At 36.9% G+C, this 20,200-nt stretch overlaps 2 protein-coding genes across 2 annotated transcripts; both read left to right on the forward strand.

Annotated features, from left to right (window-relative positions):
* Window positions 1-347: 347 nt before the first annotated feature.
* On the forward strand, window positions 348-7,285 carry LOC104210403 (calcium-dependent protein kinase 1-like). Its single transcript, XM_009759302.2, has 8 exons — window positions 348-511; window positions 912-2,005; window positions 2,586-2,729; window positions 3,879-4,031; window positions 4,845-4,960; window positions 5,078-5,245; window positions 5,747-5,971; window positions 6,987-7,285. Exons 2-8 carry the CDS (start codon window positions 1,201-1,203, stop codon window positions 7,110-7,112), a joined length of 1,737 nt encoding a protein of 578 aa, XP_009757604.1. The 5' UTR covers window positions 348-511; window positions 912-1,200; the 3' UTR covers window positions 7,113-7,285.
* A 2,061-nt stretch (window positions 7,286-9,346) lies between these two features.
* LOC104210406 (nuclear pore complex protein NUP1) lies at window positions 9,347-19,442 on the forward strand. Its single transcript, XM_009759306.2, has 10 exons — window positions 9,347-9,722; window positions 11,001-11,047; window positions 11,942-12,057; window positions 12,783-12,975; window positions 13,096-13,398; window positions 13,485-13,571; window positions 13,705-14,343; window positions 14,800-15,161; window positions 17,164-17,399; window positions 17,487-19,442. The coding sequence occupies exons 1-10, from the start codon at window positions 9,449-9,451 to the stop codon at window positions 19,061-19,063; spliced, it is 3,834 nt and encodes a 1,277-aa protein (XP_009757608.1). The 5' UTR covers window positions 9,347-9,448; the 3' UTR covers window positions 19,064-19,442.
* The last annotated feature ends 758 nt before the right edge of the window (window positions 19,443-20,200 follow it).

Raw genomic sequence — 20,200 nt, forward strand, 5'->3', positions numbered from 1 at the left:
CTATGTCATCTACCTCTATCAATTATTTGGAGGTTTTGTTGACAGACAATTAAGGGAGTATTTAATGATTATTCATTAACCTTCAAAATCCCGATTTGTTTGATATGTCGGTTTTGTTTCCATTTATTTAAGATTAACCTTGATAATAGAGGATGCCATTGCCAACATTACACATATTTATTTATTTGTTTGTTTTTGGTTCTCCAAAATCATGAAAACGAGTTTAACCTCTATATGTTGATTGTTATATTATTGGGGTATTTAAAAAAAATTACTACTGTATATAATTAATAACTTCAAATAATACAAGTGGTAACTTACTACTACCACATAGTGGCTAAAATCTTGAATCTGGTGTGAAGGGAGAGTACAACCCTAGGAAAAACCAACCAAAGTTTGACATAAAATGGCAAAAAACCACCCAAATCCCAAAAGGCTTAAAATGACAGTCGTAGGAAAAAGGAAAAACCTTAGGCCTATTTGGACTATCCGACCAAAACGCGTTTTTCTTGTAAGTCTTGTCTGAATTACTACAACTATTTACTGTTACATCAGCATATAGCAACTTCTCTCATATTGATGCTTAAGCTGCATGTAAGTATAGTATGTCAAATGTTAATGCTACAATTTTCCTTAAATAAATGAAAAACCCAATACGAGTTTAAAGACCAATTCTTACTTTCTTGAGCTTAAGTTTTCACTATTTATTCTTCTAATCAAGATCTCATTTTTTTTCTCCTTCTCAGTTCTTTGACCTTCCCATGTCATAGCACAAATTCTCTTTCTAGTAATTTATCTTGTTCTTTGTGATTCATGAAGTTTTATTATCAATTTACTATGTTTGTGGTTTTGATTACTTGGAAACTTTGATTAATCTTTTGGTTAATTTATTCTATTTTGTATATATCAAGGTTAGTTGCAGGGACTTGGATATTGTTTTTCAGCTCTGTTTGAATCTTGATTTGGTGAGCATAGAATTAGTGCTGGATTTCAATTCTTGTTGACTTGTTTGTAGTTAATGAGGGGAAGTTTGACTTTTTTCTTGGTATTGGATTGTTTGGTTGAAGTATCAAGATCTTGTTGATTTCTTGGGACATTATAGAGCTCTATGAAAAGAAAGATCTTAGTGTAGGAAGGAACTACAACAAGGGGTAGTGTGTACGCACACCTTACGAGTTTAGGAAGGAACTATAGGAACAAATGGGGAACACTTGTGTAGGACCAAGCATTTCTAAAAATGGGATCTTTCAATCAGTTTCAGCAGCAATGTGGCGATCCCGGTCGCCCGATGACACTGCTTCCACCACTAATGGTGAAAGTGCTAGAATTGAAACACCAATTTCTGTTAAAGAACCTGATTCACCTTTGCCAGTTCAAGAGCCACCAGAACAAATGACAATGCCTAAGTCAGAAAAGAAAGAAGAAGAAAAAGAACAACCAAAAAAGCCCAAAAAGCCTGCTGAAATGAAGAGGGTGTCAAGTGCTGGCCTTAGGACAGATTCTGTGTTACAAAAGAAAACTGGAAACTTAAAGGAGTTTTTCAGTATAGGAAAGAAATTAGGACAAGGTCAATTTGGAACTACATTTAAATGTGTCGAAAAGGCAACAGGGAAGGAATATGCTTGCAAATCGATTGCTAAGAGGAAGTTGTTAACAGATGATGATGTGGAAGATGTTAGAAGGGAAGTACAGATAATGCACCATTTGGCAGGACATCCTCATGTTATATCGATAAAAGGTGCTTATGAGGATGCTGTAGCTGTTCATGTAGTTATGGAGTTTTGTGCTGGGGGTGAGCTTTTCGATAGGATTATTCAACGGGGGCACTATACAGAAAGAAAAGCAGCTGAGCTTACTAGGACTATTGTTGGAGTTGTAGAAGCTTGTCATTCTCTTGGTGTCATGCATCGTGATCTTAAGCCTGAAAATTTTCTCTTTGTTGATCAGAAGGAGGATTCACTTCTCAAAGCAATTGACTTTGGGTTATCGATATTCTTCAAACCAGGTTGTTTGTATGATATGTACTTTCCTTCTTTGAAACTGATTTGATATGTACTTTCTCAGTTAAGGGGTACAAAATAGGCTCGGAATGTAGTAGAAAGAATATGTTCTTTATGATTTTGCTCAGTATAGCTAAAACAGGAAATAAGATGTGTTTCTTTTTGTGAAGTCCAAAAAGTATCTCCAACCCTTTTCCTTCATTGGAGACATTGAAGGGATAGATTGAAATTGTCTTTCTCTTTAAAGTGACTCTTTTTATTAGTTGAAATTTCCACACTGAACAATTTGAAAATATCAAGTGCTTTTGTTGCGGCGTGTTCAACATGTTGTTTCACTAAAGCTGTCTCAGAATAATATTGGAATTTTAACCAGGCTTATCATACTAGCAGTCTGTTATATTGACTTATATGCATAAACTATCCTTTGATTCACTGTGGTTCGGATTGTATGAACTCTTCAACGTCTTAAAAACTTATTATACAGCCATCTGATTCATTTTAACATTTTTTCTCCTTTATTCTATTTTGGCCGTATTTGTTCTTTCCAAACTGCTTATTAGTCGATATTTTTTTTCTCTTTTCCAGGCGACAGATTTACTGATGTTGTTGGCAGTCCATATTATGTTGCACCAGAAGTTCTCCGAAAACGTTATGGTCCTGAAGCTGATGTTTGGAGTGCTGGTGTAATTATCTACATCTTATTAAGTGGAGTACCTCCTTTCTGGGCTGGTAAGGATTCCCAAGTCACCAAAATTGGCATTTCTTGGAAACTTTTCACTTTATTTTGTAGCTCTCTTATCTGGTTCTCTGAAGTTCTTAGTTTTCTGCTTCAATTTCATTTTCAATAAACCTAGGATGTGCATTTGTTATCCCACTGACTCATTTTAGTACATGGACATTCCAACACCTCTATCAGCTATCTCTTTCACTTGTCCACTACTACCTCTCACTCTAACCCAAGTTATTAGAGAGTGGCAGGAATTGCTGTTCATTCTTTCTGTCGTGATTTGTGTCAAATTCCTGTTGCGCCCCTCGAGAGAAGATTTGGAAATGATTGAGGTTCCCCTTTGTGAGCCTATTCCTCCCGTGCAAGAAGGGCAGTGGTTTTATTTTCACTCACGGATGACTAAATCAGTTTAAATCCAATTAGCATATTCTTTCTTCAGTATTTAATTCATGTGATTATTCTTTGGATTTTTAAATAGGCAAAGTTATTAGTTTGTTTAAGATCTCCCTGCGAACTATTTTGGATTTGGGTTCTGATTGTGTTCTGGTACTTAAAATTACTTAAACAATGTCAAGATTCAAAAAGTGCAAGAATGAATAAAAGAAATGATCCAGAGAGTTTCAGTTTGTTGAAATAAAAGTGCAAGTACGTAGGAACATTGGAAATTTTTACCAGGCTAAGATTGACCGTGTGATGGCCAATGGAGGTTGAAGTGTTCTGTTGGTTTATCCATTGGTAGAGAAGTGGACGGTAATAGAAATTAGAAAGATGACTGATGTAACGGTTGGTTAAGACAAGAACAGATGAAAGGGACCTCCTTTTTTTTTCTTTACTTGAATTTTGGCGTAAGGAGAAATACCGGGTTGTATAGATAGTTGGTCAAACTTGGTAGATAACTATGGACGATTCCGGCTGAGTCATTACACAACCTGTGCATATTCTTTGAGACTGACTTGGTTTTTGTTAATGACATCTGTGTGTGTGTGTATGTTGTCTAGATAGCTGTATATTCAAAGCAAGCCTGTAAACAATTGAACGTATATGCATGGAAGGGAACATTGGAAAGATTTGCTGGAATCAAATACTGCCCTTCAACCACGTATCATCTTTTTTTAATCGTTTTCCTGAACTCATTTTTTTTTATCATACAGAAAATGAGCAAGGAATATTTGAACAAGTCCTGCACGGTGATCTTGACTTCACGTCAGACCCATGGCCAAGTATTTCAGAAGATGCAAAAGACTTGATGAGGAGAATGCTCGTTCGAGATCCGAGAAGACGTTTAACTGCACATGAAGTTTTATGTAAGTAGTTTAACAGCTTGTCTTTTTTCTGATTTTTGGATTTTAACATGTAAAAAACAACTGAGCTAATGTGGGTGAATTCAATAATATTTGGTACTTCAAAATGATTATCAATCTCTAGATTTGTTACAAGAGCTGCTGGCTTAAAGCTTCTCTCTCTCTCTCTCTCTCTCTCTCTCTCTCTCTCTCTCTCTCTCTCTCTCTCTCTTCTTGCCGTGCCTCTCCAAACATAGTATTCTCACTAAGATAGTTTGTTCTGTACTCATTATTCTCTATCAAGCACAATTATGCTACAGATCATTGCCATAAATTAGTCTCCTCAATTTCTTGGGCTTAAGTTTTTGAGGGCCCGGATGATTGACAATGCATGAAATAAAATATAGTTAATCAGATTATCAGCTAATAACAAACTCGCTGCAAGATTGTCAGATCACTATGGTATGCAATGCAAGTACAATGGTTTTCTTTCTTTTGGTTCTTCTTGTTCTGATGTTGCGAGCAGTTAGTGGATGGCTTTTCTTCTTTTTGTCTTATGAAAAGACAATTAAGTTTTTTAAATTGACTTTATTAAGTAGAATCTATACATATTCCTTAAAATTTTTGTTTCTTCTACATGGTATAATCTCTTATGCTTATCATCTTGTGTAATTATCTGTCTTTAGATCATGTACCTGTAAAAAGTGCGCTCTTGCCTATTAATTTTATTCTTTTCTTTTAAAATCCTGTCAATGAACTCAACCCTTCCATTCCGAACCTTTTTCTTTAAATGAGAAATTTGACTAGTCATTGAGGGTGATATTGAAACTTTTGTAGGCCATCCTTGGGTACAAGTTGATGGTGTGGCTCCCGATAAGCCTCTGGATTCTGCAGTTCTGAGTAGAATGAAGCAATTTTCTGCAATGAACAAGCTCAAGAAAATGGCTTTGAGAGTGAGTCTATCAATTTGCAAATACCAATGATGTTGACTCTAATTTATGAACATATTGGAGATAAAATATATTGGTTGAAACTAGTCTGCTAAATATTATACGTTATACGTGTTACAGGTCATTGCTGAAAGCCTATCCGAAGAAGAAATTGCTGGTCTTAAAGAAATGTTCAAGATGATAGACACAGACAATAGCGGTCAAATAACTTTTGAGGAGCTCAAAGATGGGTTAAAACGATTTGGCTCTAATCTGAAGGAGTCCGAGATCTATGATCTTATGCAGGCAGTAAGTCTCTTATTAGTCCTTTATCCAGATTTTCTTGTTCAAAAATCTATATTATAATTCTAGCAGTAAATCCGATATCTATGATCCACTGAGATAGCAGAATGTAGACAATTGTTTCACCTTTTTTCACGAGTTTTTTTTGTTTGTTGAAAGTACTGAAATTGTTTATCTGAAGATATGTAACTTACTGAAAAATAATCTTTTTGCTTGACGCTACCATTGTATTAATCCAATTATAGCATGTTCTTTATGCAATCAAAGTTTCTGTAAGTGGGTGCACTTGTGATCTACTCATTGTTCTGTGGAGGGAAAGAACTAAGAAAAAAATTCATTAACTTTACCCTTTTCATTGTTGTGATACTCTATATTTCAAAATCTGTCGTCGGTTTATAATCAAAGGTTTAGATTGGTTTAGCTTTGTGACATTCTCAAATCTCTTATTCAGCCAACACAAAGATGATGGCATACTTGAGTAACTATTTTAATTGTCTGAATTTGCAGGCTGACGTTGATAACAGTGGAACAATTGATTATGGTGAATTTATAGCTGCAACATTACATATGAACAAAATTGAAAGACAAGATCATCTTTTTGCTGCTTTCTGTTACTTCGATAAAGATGGAAGTGGCTACATCACTGCGGATGAGCTTCAACAAGCTTGTGAAGAATTTGGCATTGGGGATGTCCGCATGGAAGAAATGATCAGAGAAGCTGACCAAGACAATGTAAGTTCCATTTCTCACCACTTGATATTAATTCCTACTCCCTCCGTTTCAATTTGTGTGAACCTATTTCTTTTTTAGTCCGTGAACAAAAGGAATGGTCTCTTTCCCTACTTGAATCAATTTACCTTTATGAAATGATTTATATCTACACAAAATATATATGCCTCATTTTACACCACAAGTTCAAAAGTCTTCTCTTCTTTCTTAAACTTCGTGCCCAGTCAAATAGATTCACATAAATTGAAACGGAGTATTTTAAAGGGGTGTCGGGGAAGGTTTTGATCAGAGAGAAAACATAAGCTGTCATAGTGAAGTCAATGGCCAAGTGGCTGAGGCATGGGAGTAACAACTTGAGATCTTGAGTTCGAAGCCCAGCTACAATACTTTTGTGTGAGTCCATCTTTTCTAGTCTTGGAGGGTAGGATTATCTTCATTAACTTTGCTTGTGGGCCGGACAGGGTGTCTGGTTTACTAGTCAAGTTACGTGCAATCTGGCCCAAACACCACCGATATTAAAAAGATGGTTTAGACCGATATTAAAAAGATGGTTTAGGACTTGGAACTGATTAAAACCACTTTTCTTATCACCAAAATTATCGGGTTCTTGCTGCAATTTAATTTACCAACAAGGAACTTTTGACAGGATTAAAAAGATTTACTTCTTTTTTGCAGAATTTCAAGCAAGTTATTGGTTCCAAAAAGACTAGAGCTTTGTTGCCTTTCTCCTCTTTATATATTCCATTATATTCATACTGGTTTCTTAGCATTCACATCATTAAACCTACTCAGAAGATGTCTAAATCCTAGTAGTAGTCAACATTTTTCAAAGAACTAAAGAACGTCTTCACTCGAAAATGGAAGATATCCAGAAATGACTATGTTATTCCTATACAAATTGGTTTATATTGGCTTAATGGTGAATTTTCCTATTAAGTGTGATGGTGCTACCATGTGCAACATGCGCTGATTGAGTGTGTGGTCTCGTTGATAGCAAATTCTCTTATTATATTTTCAGGACGGGCGCATTGACTACAATGAGTTTGTTGCTATGATGCAAAAGGGAAATCCAGTGCTAGGTGGTGGCAAGAAAGGTCTAGAGCATAGTTTCAGCATTGGATTCAGAGAAGCAGTAAAACTATAGAGAGCCTTGAAGAGGAATTTTTTTCTTCCTTAGTGTTTGTCTATTATTTTCTTGTGGAAATTTTTCTGTTACTAGGAGTGTATAGTAATTAGCTAGTGCTTGCTAAACAGCATCTTTGTTTTCCAGTGCACTTTTCAATTCTTTCCAATTTTGTGCAATTTTTCATTTAATTATCTTTTATCTGGCAGTTATACCCTACTGAGTAACTTGTTTAACATGGTAGTAACAACATTCAACTTCATCCTGTTTATTTGAATCTTCATTTACTCAAGTGGATGTAAACTATCAATATATTCACAAATCTTGCAAGATACAAACTGTTTAGCTAAATTATGGATGATGTTGTTGGCAATATAAGTTTCAAAAGATTTATTGGCCAAGTTGAAGATTTATTACGAGCTGTTTCCCTCTCCACTATGAAGCTTTATCTCCCCTTGTCTCACTAACCGAGCTTGACCCATGTTATTTTGATATCATATTGAGTATTCGATTTGGTATCGTTCTCGCAACCCCTAACCACAACTTATCCACTGATTCTTCAACATCACTTGGTTCGCACCTCCATTGGTTTTACCCTAGCTTCATCCTAGTCATAGATAGATGATACGTACGCGGAAGCAAAATAATAAGAACACAAATAAAATGATAGAAAGATAGAGATTTAGTAGAGAACCAACTAAGGAAATTGAAAGAACACTTGACCTAGAACTATAGGAACAACCCTCAAAGGGAAGCAATCCCCTTGCAAGTTCACCTTAACAAGTAATCAACCAACATAGGAATTCATCCTAAACACTCTCAATGAGTTTTCATTCATAATATCAAAATAAGCTAACTCTCAAATGAAAGCCTTAAGGGCTATTTATACTAGGGAGCTAAATATTACAAATATAGCCACCAAATATAGTATAGTCTTTAATTGTTGGCGAAATTATATATGTAGCCGTCCCATTATGAAATTAGCCTCCAATGCTCGATGACTATCTAGATTGTATCAACAGATCACTTAAGTTCGGGTCTATAAGCATATGACAATTGTCCTGTGAGACCCGCTTTCGCTATAAGCTCCGGTGGGTTCCTTTAGTCAAGTCACTATGATTTACCGGCAGTGGATAATGTATATAACGAATTTCAATGAATTTGATGATTCTTGCAACGTTGATTATTGATTTATTTATTTAAGTAGCATTGGCTATTGATTTAATGGCAACTATATAATGATATATTATTTAAATTCTACATATAATTAGGGAGCCAAATCACTAAATCAAACTGTTCATACGGGAGACACCATTCTTCTTCCTCCACTTTTACAATTGATAAAATTATAAGGAAAAAAAAAACATTCATCCATTCCGTGGCTGGGCATGGATGCGACTCTATAGTCTATAGCACAAAAGAATATTTAGTGCAACGATTGCCTGGAAATGTGCATGCGACCTTAAATGAAGTATAACCGAACATCTTTTCATGTGCCAAATACACCTAACATGTTTGAGAAATACCTAATATAAATTTAGGGGCTGTTTGGTACAATAGTGGATATCCCATGGGATTAGTTATCTCACAAATATTATTATTTTAGTATAAAAGTTATCCCGGTATTAATTAATACCCCAAATCAAATATGGGATAAATTTAATTCCGCGATTATTATTCTTATCACATGTATCAAATGACCTCTTAAGTTAGTGGTAAGAGCTCAACACGTGATGTATGCATGTCATGATTTCAAACCTAAGTTTGATATTCAAATGAATATATAAGGGTAAATAGACGAACACGTTATAATTCAACGAAAATAGAATCATATGCCACTGATCCTCGAGAATTACTGGATTATAAACAAAACATGAAATGAAAACACGATAGAATTCGCAAGAGGACGATGTACTACTGAAGTAAAGAGTAAAACGGTAGTGACACCACCACAAATATTTGTAACTTTTTAGTAGTTGCATCAGTACAGGCAATACTAAAATTACAGTCACAGGCGCCAAAATTTGGTCACCCACTGGCCCGCCCACTTTTCTCAATTTAACAACATTCAAATTATACAGATCCTCACGCTCCTCAGATCTTTTTTTTTTTTAAAAAAAAATTAACTCCACACATTTTTTATAAAATACTACAGTAGTGGAGTTTTTTTTTCTTTTTCTTTTTCGCTTAATGCTTATTCCATTAAATTAAAAAATAATAATAACGGGCATCGCTTTCTGCGTCTGTCCAACGAAAATAAAACCCTAATTTTCCCCTCTCTCTCCATTTCTTTCTCTCTCCAATTTTGGTACTCGGTGCGGTGTTCTCTCTCTCTCTCTCTCTTCTCTTTCAGTAAAATGGCAACGGCGGGCGAAGGCACGGCAGCGGCGGCGGCGGCATACGAAGGAGGAGGAGCCGGAGGAAAGTTTAGGAAAAGGCCGTTACGTCGGAACCAGAATAATACTCCGTACGATCGTCCACCGACGGCACTTCGAAACTCTAGTTGGCTTACTAAGCTCGTGGTGGACCCCGCATCAAAGCTCATAACTTCTGGCGCTCAACGCTTCTTTTCCTCCATATTCCAAAAGCGCCTCCCCCCTTCCCCCACGCCATTACCTCCACCTCCTCCAGGTTTTTACTCCCCGTGTAATTTTTTTAAAAACATTTTGTACTGTATATTGATTTATGTAATTGCGTGATTTATCAATTAATGTGATTATTGGTCTCATTTAGTGGAAAATATTGTGTTGTTTGGAGGATTTTCAAGAGTTATTTTGCTAGGCGGTAGTTATAGTACAATTGGTCTCATGTAGCGGGAAAGATTGGATATTTATGAGGGTTTTGAAGAGTTCGTTTGATTTTTGTTGGAGGAAGAAAGGATGGGGGGTTTTTCATGATGATTGGATCTGAGTGTATGTTGGTTGTTCAATGATAAATTGATGTTTGAAAATATTGTCTTTCGTTGTCTGTGATTTCTAGCTGCAAATTTTGGGTTCTTTAGGGATATAGTTAGAGATTTAGAGCTTCCAATTGGTAGTATTGCTTTGTCTAACTACGAAACTTGAGAAACTGATAGTTGTGTTCATTGGGGTGTGCAGCAGAACAGTTGATTACTGATTTGTGCTGCTGCTTGAGCTTGTATAGTTAAGTGGATGGAGTTTTTACCATGTTTGATATCGTTATGAGGTTCGACTTTTATATATGATTGTTTCTGCTTGCTACTCGAGCTTATATAGTTGCGAGGATGGAGTGTTTATTTTACCTTGTTTGATTACTGATTTGTGCTGCTGCTTGAGCTTGTATAGTTAAGTGAGTTTTTACCATGTTTGATATCGTTATGAGGTTGATTTTTATTTTACCTTGTTTGTAATTGTTATGGGGTTCTAATGAAATAGACAAGTTTTAGGTCTTTCTACTTGAGCTTATATAGTCACTGAGACCGAGGATAGAGTTCTTACCATGTTCGAGATCGTTATGGGGTTTGACTTTAGTATGAATTCTTTTGATTTTTCACTACTTTTAAGTTTTTATAGGATTAGTTGAGAAAGCACTGGAAGGGACGTTGAGCTGTACATTTTTACAGATGTGGATTGAACTATTTTCATGGAATTGGCTGCTTGTGACTGAACTAGAGAATCTTTTTGACCTTGTTGAGTCAACTTAGATGTTCCTTTCTCCTTCCATCTGATCATTGTTGTCAGCTGAGAAACCCACTGGCTATTCAGCTATTTGGTTGGAAGTGGCGATGGTTTCTGTTGGGATGATACCTTTGTTTGAGACCAACTAGATTGGAATTAAGATGTAGTTTATGGATTGATATTATTAAACTGAAGTAATCTTTGAATGGTGTACTAGTAGCATTCTCTTAGCATTCTGCTTTCAACAATGACTTCATTTTGATATAAACAGGACCAAGCCAAGAATCAAAGGATCTGCATCAGGAGTCAAGTCCCAATGTAAGTTTATTATTCTTGAATTTTGTTCTCAAAGCTATGGTGCCTTTATAATTGATTATGTGATTATATGTCTTCCAAGGCATTGCAGCTTGTGTATTCTTTTTTTTTCCTGCTATAATCATAATCTATTAAGAAATGTATGTTTCACTCAAAATTTATGATGAAAGCTGATAACACCCCCATGCTATTCTTGTGGGAGCATTGTGCTGATGTACTAATTTTTGATTATGTGGATCATCTGTTTCCTAATTGGCAACTTTTGTATTCCTTCCGTGCTGACTGTCATCCTTTCTTTTAGTGACCATGTGTCCAAAAGAGCTCAATAATTTGTCAAGTAGTTTTATTGAAGTCATCGCTTTCTTGCTCAAAAAGCAAGGAGTTATTGCTTCCAGGTTGAAGTCACGCCCCTTGGAGAAATCTGTGCTCCAAACAATGATGTGCAAAGTGATAAAACGAAAAATGTGGATGGATCTCAATCTGGAGGAGTTGGAACAATATCAGAATTACTGTATATCTGATGCTGAAATTAGCTATTTTAGTTACAATTTGAGTAATATAGTACCTTTTTTTTTGATAAGGTAAATTGTATTAATCAAAAGGGAGAAAACTCCCGTATACAAGAAGTATACCAAAAAGTAGAGAATTTACATCAGAACATAATTAATATAGTACTAAATTCATATATGTTTGGTATTATTAATTTTTCGTATATTATGCGCTTCACTTCTGACTTTTCACCTCAAGCCCCATGAACTTTGTCACACCTCTGGGCGCTTTGCTTTTGAGAACACTGCTATTAAGAAATGTTTGCTGATTTGCTCTACCTTAGATGTATATATGGTCAATGCTAATAAAAGTGTCCCCTCTGGGAAACATTTCTTCCTCTCTGTGAAGGAGTATTCTGGAGCACTAGTGGTGGCAGGACAAGGAGATGACCATGCTGCATGCAGCTCGGGGGACGGCACATTCTCAGAGCTTGAGCAGCTGTTGAAACAGAAGACATTTACAAGGTAAGATTTGTGATAATTAACTGGGTCACCTAAAGAAGAACTTTACGATAACCCTTTCCGGAAATTCTGGTAACTAGTCGTTGTAGAAGCATCTGTTTCTCTTTTGATGAGGTAACGTAAAATCTTCTTCTTCCAGCCTCTAGTGGTGCTGGGCCTCTGCATTACAAAATAACAAAAAATCAGTATTACTGCACATTTATTGAACTAATAAATTCTATCATTTGATCTGTCTCGCGTACATCTGCCTCATTTTGCATTGCTTCACTGCTTTGACCGACAAAATGATGGATTTAAAAACACTGCTAAGTACCGATTTACCTCCCAATCACAAGTATCGTCTTTCCAATTTGCCAACTTCCTTTCACATTTACGTATAATTCTTTCAGCTTTGAAGCTAGTGGCATGCCCAGGTATTATTCCTACCTTGCATCCTGATATATCTTCCAGTCTTACTATGTTGTATGCTTCATTGACCAGTAATCGGTGACTTTTTGATAAGTTTATGTAAAGGCTAGTTATCCCTTAAAAAACCAGCAGAATTAATCTAAAAAAAGGTTTTCCTTTTCTTTCTGCTTGACACAAGAGGGTGTCGTCTGCATATAAATTCTGACGTATGTACAATTCTCCTTGCCGTATAATTACTGGCATTAGATAGTGTTTAGTGGAATTTTCTATTACTCGATTTCAATGTAGATATTTACTAACATGAAGTGTTGTGTGCGCAGAACTGAGATTAATCGCTTGACAGAACTTTTGCGCTCAAAAGCTGCAGACGTGCCTATGGGAGATGAGGAGAAAAGAGCCGAGGCCGTTCTATCTAGACGTGCATTGGATTCTTCGAGCAGCTTGATGGAAGGAAATAGGTCTGTGAAGGTTACATCTGGTGGAGTTGTCGCAACTCCTGTAACGAATTCCAGGGTTAGATCCTATTCTCTAGTGTTCTTTTCTGGCTATTTTCTCTGGATACTCAATCTGTTGACTTTGCCAGAATCGAATAGATTCTTGGTAGCCTGACATATTTATGGTTCATGTTTCCAGATTCTTGAAGATGATATTGCATCCCCTGCTGAGCTTGCAAAAGCTTACATGGGGAGTAGGTCATCAAAGGTGTCGCCGTCAATGCTGAGCACGCGTAGTCAAGCTGTGAGAGAAGATACACCTCTGCTAAGAAATGTACAGTATGTCCAAAAATCACCTCTTCCATCAGCAACAACTAGGACTGCTGGTCTTCTTGGGGTTCGAGAAAATGGGTTTACCACTCCAAGATCTCATGGCAGATCTGCTATATACAGCATGGCTCGTACGCCATACTCTAGAGTTCGTCAAACTGAGGTTCAGAAGGTTTGTTTGTTTTCTGCTTACTTCTATCTTGGAAATCATTTTATGTGTGACTGAACTTTTTTGTTTTAAAATTGGTCTACTACCAGGCTACCAGCTTGACAAATTATGTCAATGGTGGGTGTTCATCATCTAGGTCAGTGTCGGAGCACGATGTACTTTTTGGTTCTAAACAGGTATTTATTTACATATTACTATGTTGTTCTGAACTCCTTTGCGTTGTGTACCTGTGTTATCATCAAATGAGCTTAGTCTTTTCACTTCTTTTCCTTATTTGCTTATTTAGTTTGTAATTTTTCACTCTTTCAGGCCCTTAAACGAAGAAGCTATGTTCTGGATGATGATCTTGGATCTGTTGGTCCCATGCGTAGGATTAGGCAGAAACCTAATCTTCTATCTTTTGGAGTTTCACGTCCCAGTGCTGGAGTTGCTTCAGCCAGCAACCTGCATCCGGAGGTATCAAAAGTTGTTGGAGATGTCCAAGATAATAAAACCACGCCTACAAGGCATATTGCCGTTCCTCCAAAGTCCAGTGAGACTGCTGCAAAGATATTGGAGCATCTCGAAAAGATGACCCCAAAGGGAAAATCATCAGAATCCAAATTAGCTGCAGGGAAAGAGAATAAACTGACACCGAACATGCTTCATGGACGAGCTCTTAGAAGCTTGGAGGATTTAGATTCACCCAAGCTGCTGCAGAGCGCACACGATAGCTATAAGCTGGAGAACTGGTCTAAAATATTTCCTCCCAATCCCCGTGAACCGAAGCAAGGGGAAATTGAACAAAATGGGCGTAGTTCTGCTAGCGAGTCAGCTGCTAAAGGAAAAAACGACACAATCTTTTCATTTAAAGATACTCAACCCACTGTTGAAACCAATTCCACAGTAAACAAGTCTGCAACTCAACCTCCTCCCAAGAAACGAGCTTTTAAGATGAGTGCACACGAGGTGCGCATCTTTTTTCTCTCTGCATGTAGATTCTTTGACTTTAACAAGTTTTAAATTGACACTGGATAGTGCTATTTTCGTGGATACTGCTGACAACTTCATATTGTACTTATTTTTGGAAAATAATCTTCTGTGTATGAATGGTTATTTTTCTATAGATAAAGTTCCCTTCCCATGTGATCATTTTGTTAGTTATTTAATTCTGCTCTATAATCATTACCACCACTATTCTGGTATTAGCATTTATATAGGTGGGAAATATTATTTGCTTGTTTCTTTTGTGTGACTTTAGCTGCTTCACTGGCCATTATGAATTCAATTTGCGGACTGCTTTGCTATTTTGTTCTTATCCGTTTATGCCTTTACGGTTCTTTTGATGTTCAGGTCTTCATTGGCCATTGCCATTTAGATGGTAGACATTCCTTTTTATCGTGTCTGTTGTGGTGCATTCTACAGGATTCTTTTGAGCTAGAAGAGGACATAAACTCTAATGGGCCTTCATCTCAATTAGCTGAAGAGAGAGGGAAGCTGGAAATATCTGCTGCTGACCAGAAGCCATTATGTGCTGCTGAACCCACGAGCAAACCTGCTGCTTTGCTGGAAGTAAGGACACCTTCTGGTGTTTTAGGCAAAAAATCTGATACAGAGACTCCTGATAGTGGTGCCACTGCTGTCAAGAACACCATTTTCCTGCCTAGTGCAGGTTCCCAATCACGAGCAACGGCGTCTAACAAGGAGACAAATGTTGACAAGGTTCCACCATTTGTATTTTCGTCATCAACCCAAGTCACTGGGTCAAAGCCAGGAAGCTCGAGCCGGTTAGTTCCTGCTATAATATACTCCTAAAATGATCAACAATATTCTAACCATTTTATCATCTGATGCTTTTATTTATTTGTTCTGATAATAGTGTTTGTAGCTATCTGTTCCCTTCTGTTGCAAATATCTTGCTGCGACAACCTTATTTCTAGTGATATCCTAGTTGTACTTCTCAATATATATGTGTCTGGAACACTTTGTTTTTTGAGATGCATTTCCTAGCTGTTGTTTGCACTTGATTCAGAACCCGTTCGGCCAAGCTGTCAAAAACTACTTATTTTGAAAAGTACTTTTGTTTAAAAGTACTTCTCGAAAAAGTACTTTTGAAGATTAGTAGTTTGTGTTTGGTCAATTCGTTTGAGAAGTACCTTTTGCGATATTTGGCAAATATTGCATGGGCAATCTTTCCAAAAAGTACTTTTGAGTGCCAAATTACTATAAAATATCGTAAAAGTTTAATTTACAATTAGCATTATATAATAAAGAATTTTTTAATATTTATTATAAAAGAATTTAATTAATTTATTTTTATTTTTATGCAATTATAGTAAAAACAAAGTAATAATATATTAAAGATTTTAATCAATATAAAATATAAGTATATAAAACCAATAATATTTGTAGGAACATATGTGCTTACAAGTTACATGTTTGAAAAACACTGTCGGTTCTTGGCAAAATAACAAACTAGGTAGTATTGCATGATGTTAACTATATTACCATGCACGCCAAAACAAATTTAAATAAAGCTACAAACTGGAGATCCTATAATATAGGTACACTATGAAAGAAAAAAAGAAATCATACCTAATGACGAAAGTGCTTGAATTTGGTGATTAACCTTGTTATTTCATAGAGTAATAGTATACGAATGAAAGAAGAAACACGGAAGAGAAAAGAAGAGATCTATTTATAGTAAAGAGATTATTCCAAATAGGAATAAGAGAAGAAGAATAAAAATATGGTAAAAATAAAAAAGAGAAAAAAAGGGATGGTAAAGATAAAAAAGTAAAAAGTTAAATTAATAAGGGATAAATTTAGAAAATATAATTTTATGGTAAGGGTATTTTTGTCTTGAAAAAATTAATTTGTACTTCCACTTCTTGGAAGCTAGAATTTGTAGCTTCTTCCCAAAGCAGAAAACCTGTTTTTGATGCTGCTCAAAAGTACTTCTCTGTTTTGGCCAACTACCTCATATTTGCAAATTAAGTACTTTTGGCAAACAAGCACTTTTGACCTCCCAGAAGCTTGGCCAAACAGGCTCGGGGAACTAATGTTGGTTCTTTTCCCCTTTTTAAATTTAATTTAAATCTGCAAAGTGCAAACTATTTTATCTGAAATAGATGTGGTATGCGAATTAATTTCTCAATATAACTCTGAAATGTAATGGTTGACAAAGGTCAGTAGTCAACCAAAAAGATGAGCAATTAAATGTTGAATTGTAAGGTTCTGAAGAATTCTAAGGTGGATGAGAGCTTGTATTTTTTTTTTCCAAATTTATTACAAAAGTGATGAAGCATGCTTAGTTCTAAGTTTGTGTTATGATTTCGGTGTCATTTCAAGCTTCTTGAACCCTGAATTTGTAGTGCACAAAGACGAAAGAAGAGAAATTATTGCCGAGTATCATGCTGACATTTACAATTTGTTCACTGCCACTACCTGATGTCTCATGTGTCTTAAGTATCTAATATTCTTCTTATTATCACTCATCCACTATCAATCCATGTAAGAGTATTAGTTTTGTTTTTCAATGTAGTCGATGAGTAAACCCAGGAGGAAATTGTTTCTCGTGATTAGCAAAAAAATAAGAACTTTTGCATCCAAGAGTGTGGTCTAGCAGTTGCTGAAGTTTGTGTGGAGAGAAGATGATGACAAGTTTCAGAATGTTTTACTAGTTAGCTGTTAGGGAGTAGTTGGAAAAACAGTCCATTCTTGTGTGTTTTGTGCACCCTTGTTTATACTACCTGAAAGTGCATCTGAAATTTGTTGAAATGCCTGCAGCGTATCCAATCTAGCGTCCAGCCCAACTGATGCTCGGCCTAATCCTTTTCAGCTGGATAACTCACAGAAGGCTGTGGACAGCAATGGCAAATTAGAAGCATTATCATCTGGTCCATCAAGTTCAATATCAACAAGTGGGATTTTCTCATTAGGTGCTCCATCCAGCACTTCAGGTTTAAGTAATGGACTATTTGCTCCTAGTCCTGCTATCTCAACCACCTCTGCCTTGTTGTCAGGTAATTTTACAAATGGTATTTCTACTAGTAGCTCAAATATATTTGCCCCTTTGACGAGCATTGTGAGTATGATTGGTGCCACAACAGGCAGCTCTACCACTTCCGCGAGCAGTCTCTTTGGTTCCAGTGCAGCATCCTCAGTTTCCAAGGAACCTCCTATCAAATTTGGTTTCTTTGGAGTTCCCTCAGAAACAGTTTCAGCACCATCAACAACTTCCGCCGCAGAAACTACAGACGTGAAAGCCAAATCCGAGACTGGAACTACTTTTGGCAACTTGAAGAGTTCACCTTTTGTGGTTGCGTCTTTTGCAGCTACAGGCTCTGGAAATAGTATCTCTGGTTTTAGTTCATCAGTAATATCAGCGGTTACTACAGGTAGTACACAGTCTCAGGGTTCTGGTTTTAGTACAGGAGGTGAATCACTTATTAGTGCACAGACTTCTGTTGCTGGATCTGGCACTTCTGTCGTCTCTGGGAGCATGCCTGCTCATTTCGGTTCATCTGCTTCATCACCATCCATAGCAAACTTTCCCGTGTTTGGTTCTGCGCCTGGTACTACTGGCCAAGTTTCTGCTTCTCCTTCGAAAAATGACCTAGTTGGCACCAGCAATGCTGCTTCTGGAATATTTAATTTTGGTGCTAGTTCGTCAGCTTCCAGTGCAGCAGGCAGGTTAACTGGGTCTATAAATGGCACGGCCCCGTTGGCATTTGCTTTTAGTGCCAGTTCTGCAGCTCCTGCTTCGGAAACCAGTGTACCTGCCACCTCCAGCAGCGCTACTCCTGGGACATTCAATTTTGGTGGTAGTTCCTCAGCTTCCTCGACAAATGCTGTTAACATCTCCAGCAGTACTACCCCCAATATATTTAATTTTGGTGGTAGTTCTTCAACTTCCCCTACAAATGCTGTCAACAGCTCCACTAGTGCTACTCCTGGCATCTTCAATTTTGGTGCTAATTCTTCATCTTCCTTGACAAATGCCGGTAGCACAGTCAATGCTAGCCCATTCACCTTCGGTGCCACTTCGGCCTCTTCACAAGCCTCTAGCACTGCTGGAAATTTTGGATCCAGTTTGCAGCCCCAAAAATCTCCTGGCTTCACTTCCCCATTTAGTTCTTCTGCCCTCTCTGGGTTTACATTTGGAGCATCTTCATCTTCTTTTGCTACTCCAAGCACTTCTCCGGTGGTCTTTGGAGCAACACCCAGCGCCGCAAGTGGTTCTGCTTTTCTATTTGGTTCAGCTTCTTCTACAAATTCATCTTCTCAGCCCATGTTTGGGAATTCTGCTTCAGCTTTTGCTGCGTCCCCTGGAAACAATGATAACATGGAAGACAGCATGGCTGAGGATCTTATGCAGGCTCCTGCACCGGCAGCTTCCTTTGGTCAACCTTCTGTCTCGCCCTCTCCAGGTGGCTTTGCATTTGGTTCAACACCTAATCCATTCCAGTTTGGAGGCCAACAGAGTCAGACTGCACCTCAGAATTCTTTTCCATTTGCAGCATCAAGCAGTCTAGTTCAGGCTGCTGCTCAGAATTCTTCTCCATTTGCAGCATCAAGCAGTCAAGAATTTGGTGGTGGAGGGAGCTTCTCGTTGGGTAGCAGTGGCCCTGACAAATCAGGCCGGAAGTTTGTGAAAATTAATAAAAACAAACACAGAAGGAAATGAGAACCACAAGCAAAGATAATTGATTCGTTGGTAGATATCGAGTGGCAGGAGACAGACTAATCATTTGATTACAGCACAGCAATCAAATGTAACAATTTTGTTTACAGTTTTTAAAAGTCAAGAATGATTGTATTTGTATGAGTAGGGGGGGCCATGAAGGGTCTTGGTTCGCCAAATTGTTTAGTCAACTTTGCTTTGTGTACTTTTACATGTATAATAGGAGGGAAGTGGTAGTGCTTCTAAATATATCTTTCCATGGATCTGCTGGTAAATTGATCAACAGAAACTTCCCTCTTCTGTCTTTAAGAGTATAGGAAACTTCTCTGCCAATGGCTGTATCCTGTAGCTGCGCGAAGTCAGTAGCATCTGTTTTAGCTCATGATGTTGTGTGTATATCTATTAACTACCAGACGACAGATAGTATTATACAGAAAGATGTAGAGGTATTTTATACGTCGGAAATTGTTTTCTATAATGAAGTATTTCTAGTGTTTGCTTACATTAAGATCTGGATAATTTTTCACCAAGTATATGTTTTCCACCAACTGGATGAAAGTGATTTCCCATAATCTATGAATTGTAGTCATTTTCATTACAGTTTCCAGCTCTTTTCCGTATCATTTGCTTCAATTAACATTTAAATAGTACTGTCAACCTAAATTGCTGAAGTACTACCAAAATACGATCGTACACTTTGTACAGTTATAACACTTCATCTGCTTTTATACTCAACTAAACACTAGAATATAATCCAAAATTGATATTGCAAAAATAAACTATTTTCCACAGAATCCATCGTTATGGAAATCGATTTCCTCCAACCATTAATTATCATTAAGTGATAAATTTAAATGTAAAAGATCTACTATTATTTGTGTGCTAACATCCTGTACTGGAGAGTTGTCTTTGTCAAAACCATCCTCAAAAAGTCAAAATCATCATCAATTCAAATAAGATTGAAAGGATTTTTTGGCAACAAACACTACGTGATACCTATGCTGTTGGAAGGCAGCGAGTACTTAATGAGAATTTAAACTCTATGATTACCTTTAAGATTTTTAGCATTAAATTCATTATTCTTTTAAAATTATGAGTTCATATATACTATTTATAGCATTTTTGTGAATTTTACATATA

Source organism: Nicotiana sylvestris, chromosome 5 (genome assembly GCF_000393655.2).
Source record: "Nicotiana sylvestris chromosome 5, ASM39365v2, whole genome shotgun sequence".
NCBI classification, from domain to species: Eukaryota; Viridiplantae; Streptophyta; class Magnoliopsida; order Solanales; family Solanaceae; genus Nicotiana; species Nicotiana sylvestris.